This window comes from Cibotium barometz, chromosome 3 (assembly GCF_041138505.1).
Source record: "Cibotium barometz isolate CiBa-2024 chromosome 3, ASM4113850v1, whole genome shotgun sequence".
Taxonomy (NCBI): domain Eukaryota; kingdom Viridiplantae; phylum Streptophyta; class Polypodiopsida; order Cyatheales; family Cibotiaceae; genus Cibotium; species Cibotium barometz.
This window is the reverse complement of record NC_141048.1, coordinates 33,802,244-33,810,965: the sequence shown is the minus strand read 5'-3', so window position 1 is coordinate 33,810,965 and position 8,722 is coordinate 33,802,244. Positions and strand designations below refer to the sequence as shown.

General features: G+C 43.6%; 1 protein-coding gene across 1 annotated transcript; it reads left to right on the top strand.

The window, feature by feature from the left end:
- The first annotated feature begins 624 nt into the window (after positions 1-624).
- LOC147639980 (pentatricopeptide repeat-containing protein At2g39620-like) lies at positions 625-5,975 on the top strand. Its single transcript, XM_086775846.1, has 2 exons — positions 625-5,628; positions 5,747-5,975. The coding sequence occupies exon 1, from the start codon at positions 762-764 to the stop codon at positions 5,151-5,153; it is 4,392 nt and encodes a 1,463-aa protein (XP_086631972.1). The 5' UTR covers positions 625-761; the 3' UTR covers positions 5,154-5,628; positions 5,747-5,975.
- The last annotated feature ends 2,747 nt before the right edge of the window (positions 5,976-8,722 follow it).

The following is an 8,722-nucleotide window of genomic DNA, read 5'->3' as shown; positions in this document are numbered from 1 at the left end:
AGCATCACCACTATTTGGAATGATTGTTAAGATCTCATTTCTTAAGCTGCCCCTAACCTAAGGTAATGAATGATTGAAAGAACTAGATATTGTTGGCATTAATAGAGGGTAGTAGAGAGAGATAGAGGAAGGTAGAGAGTGGTAAAGAGTGATAGTGGGAGGTAGAGAGAGGTAAAGAGTGACAGAGCCTAGAGAGAGAGTATGAGGGAATCTATAAAGAGAATGAATCGTTCCACTTTTCGAAACAGCTTGCTAGAAATATTATTACAAGCTGGTTTAAGTTATGCATCCTTTTACTCTCTATAAGACCCTTTTATATGCTAAACCTTAGCGCATGTATTCATTAGTGTGTAGTTTGAGACCAAGGCCTAGCCAATGAGGTGGGTCTTGGCGGCCGAAAGACATTGACACACGTGGTATAGGATGCATAAGGAGTGGATTGCAAACCACAAGGGATTCAATGGCCCTCGGTAATTTCCCATGGTAGTTGCTAGGGCATCAAGAGGATCGATGAGGCTGTAAGGTAGTGTGGTTGTTGCTAGGGCATCAAGAGGATCGATGAGGCTGTATGTTTTTCTTTTTAATTGTGGAGATAATTACATTCGGCTAGATTGTATTCGAACCCAGTACCTGATCGCCGCTCCTCAAACGCAACACGCAACCTACGCTGACGATACCCCAACAACTCGCCACGTTCGAGGCCGTGCCAGCAGAAGTAAAGATAGCAGCAGCAGCAGATGTCACCGCCACCTTGTGAATGAATGAAGGCACTTGCACCGTCTAGTCTCCAACCTGCCCTCTGCTCATCCTCTACTACTGCTGTGGTGACAAGATCCTTCAAGCAAGCAGTAGAAGGGCCGAACGTTGTTTCTACCTTTGCTTCTCTCTTGCAGACTTGCGAAAATGCCGAGGATGGCAGTCACCTGCATCACCAGATCGTCGCACGCGGGCTTGACAGAAACCTCCTCTTAGGACGCTTGATTCTGCAGATGTACGACAGCCATGGAGCCATCCAGGATGCACATGCGTGTTTTCCCAGCTTATACTCCTGCAATGTGCTAATCAGGGCATACGTACTGTACGGCCATGGCCAGAAGGCTCTGCAACTCTTCGATCAGCTTGTCCAGGAAGCAATCCTGCCAGATAAGTTCTCCTTTGTTAATGTTCTTTCTGTTTGTAGTAAAGAGAAAACGCCAGAGAAAGGAAAATGTGTACATGCCCTTGCTGTGCGCATGGGCCTTGATTCTGATGTTGTCGTGGCAACTGCCATCCTTAATATGTATGGCAAATGTGGCAACCTTGATGATGCACGTAAGACTTTTGAAGAATTAAATGAAAGAGATGTGATTTCTTGGAATGCTATTATAACAGCATGTGCCCAGCATGGGCATGGAGCTGAATGCCTCCAACTCTTTGTTGAGATGCATCAGAAATGTGTGTTGCCTGATAAGTACACTTTTGTCAGTATACTTTCTGCATGTGCTGGTTTGGAAGACCTGGAAAATGGCCAGCACATACATGCCCGTTTAAGTTCTGGTGGACCTCGAAATGAAGTCACCATAATAGACACAGCGTTAGTTCACATGTATAGTAAGTGCTGCAGCCTGGAGCATGCAAGGAGAGTCTTTGATGAAATGCCTCATCAGGACATGATTTCATGGAATGCCATGATCTCTGGGTATGCCCAGCATGGGTATGCAGAGGATGTCTTTTATCTTTTTCATGTGATGTTATGGCAAGAAATGATCCCAAACAGGATCACCTTTGTTACCATCATTGATGCATGTGCTATGTGGAGATCCTTGCCCGAAGGGCAGGAGATGCATTCATGCCTTGTAGAGGGTGGGGTTGAAGTGGATGTTGTTCTTGGGTCTGCTCTAGTGAACATGTATTGCAAGTGTGGCAGTCTCAATGATGCACTTGAAACCTTTTACAGCTTACCAGAACGAAACTTGATCTCTTGGAATTCCATGATTTCAGGGTATGTGGCACAGCAGCACGAGGAGGAGGCGCTCAAGCTATTTGATACCATGCAAGGTGAAGGCGTAAATCCTGACTGGATTACTTATACTATGCTTCTTGATGCATGTGCTAGTCTTGAAGGCCTTGCTGAAGGTGAGCGGATCTACAGTAGTGTAGTACAAAATGGGCTCGAGTCTGACAGCTTTGTTGCAGCTTCTGTTGTCAAACTATATGGCAAGTGTGGTTGTGTGGATGATTCATATACGATGTTCGAAAAAATGCCTCTACAAAATGTCGTGTTGTGGAACGCGATGCTCATAGTTTATGCTCAGCATGGTCTCCTTACTAAAGCCTGTGAACTTCTTCACAGAATGCACGAGTTAGGAGTGCTCCCTGAAAGTCCCATTTTTGTAAATGTGCTTAGTGCTTGTGGGAGACAGGCAGCCCTTCCTGAAGGCAAATGGATCCATTCGAACATCATCCTCCATGCTTTTGACACAAATATTTTTGTGGTAAATGCACTTGTCAACATGTACGGGAAGTGTGGCAGCTTAGAGGATGCATGGCTTTTGTTCGAGGAAATGCCAGAAAGGAATCCAGTATCATGGACCAACATGGTTGCAGCATATACCAATTGTGGGCATGATAGGTTTGCTATCCAACTTTTTGGCGTGATGCAGAGGGAAAATGTATCCCTAGATAAGGTAACCTTTATCAATATCCTTGATGCTTGCACTAGCCAGGAAGCTCTACCCGAAGGTCAAAATATTCACACAGGCATTGTATACAGGGGATTAGATTTGGACGTTATTGTTGCAAATGCACTTGTTAATATGTATGGCAAGTGTGGGGGCTTTGATAATGCTAAGAGGGTGTTTGAGAATATGGCTAATCATGATGTTGTGTCATGGAACACCATCATCTCAGCATATGCGCAGCAAAGCAAATTGGCAGAGGCCTTACAATGTTTTGATCAAATGAAGGGAGAGAGAGTAGTCCCAGATGAAGTCACATTTGTCAGCATTCTTTCAGCATGTGCCAGCTTGGAAAATATTATGGAAGCAAAATGGATTCACAAATGTATTATACTTAGCGGGTTTGAGTCGAGTCTTGATGTGGCTTCCGCCCTTTTAAACATGTATGGCAAGTGCGGCATGCTGGAGGATGCTCAGAGGTTGTTTGACAAAATGTCCAAGCAAAATGCAGTCGCTTGGAATGCTATGATCATGGCATATACTGAGCAAGGCAGAAACACAGAAGCACTTCAACTATTTAAACAGATGCAGGTTGAAGGAGTCATTGCTGAAAAGGTTGTATACATTTGCATCCTCAATGCATATGCATGCCAGACTATGCTAACCCATGGCAAGCAACTGCATGCCTGCATCACCAGCACTGTTTTTGCAATGGATACTATCGTGGCCACAGCTCTTGTTAGCATGTATGGCAGGTGTTGCAGCTTGGAAGATGCATCTGCAATGTTTTATATGATACCTGAAAGGGACACGGTTTCTTGGAATGCCATGATTGGAGTATTTTCAGAGCATCAGCATGACGCTGAGGCTCTTCAACTTTTTGAACAGATGCTAGGAGGAGCAGTCCTTCCAAACTCTGCCACTTTTGTTAATATTCTGCATGCATGCGCTGGACATGTGACCTTAGCGAATGGCAAACGAATGCATGCTCGTCTCCTTTGCAGCACGTATTCGTTAGACAGCGTAATTTGGAATGCCCTTCTTAGCATGTATGGTAAGTGCAGCAGCATAGCGGATGCACAAAGGATGTTTGATGAGATGCTAGATCGGGATTTGATCTCATGGAATGTGATGATCAAAAGCTATGCTCATGCTGGGCATGGCTGGAAAGCTCTCCAAACATTCTTTCAAATGGAAGTAGAAGGGCTCATCCCAGACAACATCACGTTCATCAGTATTCTTGATGCATGTGGTAGCCTAGGTGCCTTTTCTCAAGGGAAGTCTATCCACAGTTGCATCAGACACACTGGATTTTTATATGTTATTGTAAATAATGCTCTTGTTAACATGTATAGTAAATGTGGACATTTACAGGATGCACATGAAGTTTTTAATCAAATGCCTGAGAGGAATGTAGCTTCGTGGAATGCCATTATATCAGGGCATTCCCAACAAGGGGACGGCAGGAAAGCTCTTGAGCTTTTTGATCAGATGCTGACAGAAGTATTCCCAGACAATATCACTTTTGCTAGTGTTCTTTGTGGATGTACTGCTGAGGAAGCTTTGGCAGAAGGAAAGCTTATACACAACTTTATTGCAAGCTCGGGGTCTGAGCAGGAGGTTCTTGTTGGAAATGCTCTCATTAATATGTATGGCAAGTGTGGTGATGTAGAAGATGCACAGAGGGTATTTGAAATAATTCGTGAGAAAAATGTAGCAACATGGAATACTATTATCATAGTGGTCACTCTTCAAGGGCATGTCAGTGAGAGTCTCCATCTATTTGCCGAGATGCAGAAAAGAGGGATCATTCCGAATGAGGTCACATTTGTTAGCATGCTTGATTCCTGTGCTAGTCTAGGAGCTGCAGTAAAAGGTAGACTTCTGCACATGCATATCATCCAGTGTGGAGTTGAGTCAGATGATGTTGTAGCAACATCACTTGTGAACATGTATGGCAAGTGTGGCATCCTTGAGGATGCATGGAATGTATTCAAGAACTTGACCAAGAAAGATTTAATCACATGGACTGCCATGATTGCAGCCTACACTTGTCATGGACATGGCAAAGAGGCCCTTCTGCTTTTGATGCAGATGCAGCGCATAGGACTGATGGTGGACAGAATTACCCTTGTAAGTATCCTTTCTGCATGTAGTCATGCTGGTCTTCTGGATGAGGGTCAGCATTATCTGTTTCACTTGCATGAATGTCACGGTAGCATGGCAGCTTTGGAGCACTTGGACTGCATGATTGATTTATTTGGAAGGATGGGGCAATTGAAAGAGGCTGAGGACTTGATCAACAATATACCTTTCCAACCAACCATCATATCATGGACGGCCTTGCTGGGAGCCTGCCGAAACCTGGGTGATATTGAAAGAGCAAATCATGCTACATGGCACATTATTGAACTGGATCCCAAAAACACTGCAGCATGTATAGTTCTGTCAAGCATGCATGTGACAGCTGAAAAGGTGCTTACTGCAAAAAGGTAATGAACGTGATCAAGGAAGCTTGCATTGAAGATGGAGATGCATATAACTCATGTATATATGAACTTCTGCCTAGTGGAAGACATGGTTACACCACATTGAACATTTGAATGCAGAGAAAGAAAGCTCACACAATGTAGTCGTTTTCTGCTAAAGCGCTATGGCTGAGCAACTGATTGATTTGGAAAAATTGGAAGAGACCAGACTGTTAGCCCTGCATGGATTAATGGTAGAAAAGCTCCGACGGAAGAAATGGATTGACCAAAATGTTACAGACAAAGAGCTTAAGGAGGGCAACCTAGTGCTTCTGTTTCGAACAGGAGCAATAAACTGAAACTACTTATGCATCTGGACATCAGATGAAGGCAGCCCTTTGCTTATAGATTCATTTCATTGATAGAAATGATGCCAGATATCCATGGTCGTTGATGCTCGTTGAGTCATTGAAATTCTCCAAGTTGTCAGAAATATCCATTGTGTATGCAAATCTCTAGTCTTGTATTTTTGTTTTTTTAATCTACTAGCAATTCATCTTGGCATCATCTCTAATATTATATCTCTGAGTCGATTCTGAGACATACATATCTTTCATACAGAAATTTTTAAAACATGGTTCCACACGAGCTACAGCATCAGAGGAAACAAGCGGTGAAGAGAAAAAAACTACAGGTCCACCTCTTCCTTCTGTTTTTATTTCCCATCACAAAATGTGTCCTTTTATAGTTTGTCGACAATGAATGTATTCCAGCTTGTTTTCGAATGGTGATGGAGATTGTTCTTGATCATGTGCTTATACTTTCAGATCAAGAATTTCATTTTAAGAGATCTCTAGCATTTCATTTTAAGAGGTGGCTATTTCACCTGTTTGTTATTTGACTTGGTCTTTTAGTGCTTTGACTTTAAAGAATTAAAGAGTTGCTTAGACAAGATGAGCTTTGCTATGCACTATTTTAACAGCCTTACCTAACACTTGACAGTTGAATTGATTTTAGCAAGACATTATTTTTATTCCAAGGAGTTCCTTTCACAAGAAAAAAAGAATAGCAACCGTGTAGTGAGGTAAAAGTGTATGGTGGTTGTGTGTGTGTGTGATTGGTGGGGAGAGGGGGAGGATGTGAAGGCAAAAGGACAAAAGGACCAGATGTACGAGAGAGATTAGAGCAAATTAACACAACATGAAATGGGTGAGTGAGTGTATATATGTTCTCCAAACTGGATTTAAAGAGTGGGTACCACTAGGTACGGATTGTAGAGGGGGACATCCCCAAGATAGCCTTCCGTACAGAACGGGACCACTATGAATTTGTGGTCATGCCATTTGGTTTGACGAACGCCCCAACTACATTTAACCGCATGATGATGTGTATTTTCCGGGAGTTGATTGGAGAGTGTGTGTTCATATTTTTGGACGACATACTCATATTTTCAGCTAGAGTTGAGCAGCATGACATTGATGTGGAGAAAGTCCTTAAGTTGCTGGAAAGCAACGAGCTCTATGTCAATGAAAAGAAGTCAGAATTTTATCTGTTGTTGCAGGTATATTACTTAGGATATATAATTAGTGCTGAAGGCATTTGACTGGATCCGTCTAAAGTGGCCGAGATTGTTAACTAGGAAGTACCTCAGACAGCTTATGACATTAGATCATTTGTGGGTATATGCCAGGCATATTCCACCTACATTGACAAGTTTTCTGATCTCTCAGCAAATCTCACCGATCTGCTAAAGGGAGTGAAAACAAGAAGGCAAAAGATTCGAATGACTCCACGAGCGTTGGAGGCATTCCAGAACCTCAAGGTGGCTTTGTCAGAAGCGCCTTGTTTAGCCCTTGCCTCGTGGGACGAACCATTTCAGGTGTTCACTGATGTGAGTAACATCGCAATTGGAGGTGTATTGCAACAGAATGGTCATCCAATAGTTTACATGTCTCGTAAGTTATTGCCCGCCGAAAAGAACTACTCAGTCTATGATCGTGAACTCCTAGCAGTTATACAGGCCTTGAAACATTGGAAACATTTCCTGTATGGCCGTGACTTCGAGGTTCGCACTGACCATCAGGCATTGCGTTGGATTCAGACGATGCCAAGTGCACAGTGGAGTGATCAACAATACCGTTGGAGTCAGATATTCCAGTAGTTCAGTGGTATGATTGAGTACCTTCCAGGAAAGGCCGATCCAGTGGCCGATGCTTTGAGCAGGAAGGGCCAAGTATCTACGATTCAGACCACTAGACTTGACCTTGTTGGTACAGGACTAGAGGACATGAAGCACACGTACGCGGATTCCGAGGAATTCGGTACTCAGTGGGAACATGCATTGGATGCGACAGGACCATGCCATTTTCTGATACGCGAGGGTTGGCTTTTCTACAAGGGCCGACTATGTGTCATGAAATCATTCCGGGCAGCTCTTCTCCATGATGCCGTGACGCCATTACAGGTGGTCACAGGGGCATGAATTCGACGAGAAATTAGAACGGCAATACTATTGGCCAAAGATGAGGTGTGATGTGTTTACATATGTACAACGCTGTGACATTTGTCAAAAGGTGAAAGCTCCTCGTGGTGGCAAGAAGATAGGGTTGTTACAGCCCTTGCCAATTCCCGAGGGTCCTTTCCAAGACATTTCGATGGACTTTGTCACAAATCTGCCTCCCAGTCCGAGTAAGCGTAATACGCAGTGCTTAACTATTGTTGATAGGTTTAGCAAATTTGTTATGCTTATTCCTTGCAGGGCCAATGTGACCGCTGAGGATGTTGCCCAGCTATTCATTCTGCATTGGTACCCAATTGGCGGGATTCCTAGAACATAGTGTCAGATTGAGATGCCAAGTTTACCAGTCATTTTTGGAGGGCATTGTTTGATAATTTTGGTACTAAGTTGAATTTTTCCAGTGCATTCCACCCACAGACAGATGGCCAGACAGAGATATACAACCAGTTGGCCTTTGATGTGCTGAAGTGTTATGTCCACGATCAGCAAGGTAAGTGGGAATCGTTTTTGCCTTTAGTTCAAGCTGTTTTGAATGACTCTTTTTCTTCAGCTATTGGCAGGACTTCATATGAGGCAGCGTTTGGAAGACCTTTCCAGTCGTTGTTAACCAGGACTTCGTCTTTAGTACCGGAGGCGAACAGAGTGACGGAGTCTTACCAGGAGATTTTAGAGTCAGTAAAGGACAGATTGGCTAAAGCACAGGAGGCCTACACTCGACAGGCCAATAAAGACTGAAGGGATATGAAGTTTTCGAAAGGGGATTGGGTGTATCTTCAGATTATGAAGCAAAGATTGAAGCAGGTGGGCAAGCGATGCCCAAAGTTGTCTTTCAGGAGCTTCGGACCATTTTCAATCCGGAAAAAGATTAATGAGGTGTCTATGCAGTTAAAGCTACCTTCGAGTTGGACTATGCACGATGTATTTCATGTCAGTTGACTAAAGCCATATGCAGGTCCACCCCCTTCACGGGTCAAAGACGAAGCGGAACGAGACATTGTGGATGAAGCAGAAGTAATGGTTCCAGAATAGATCCTTCTGCACCGTTTCAAGCATGGCTTAGGCCGAAGACTACGACAATT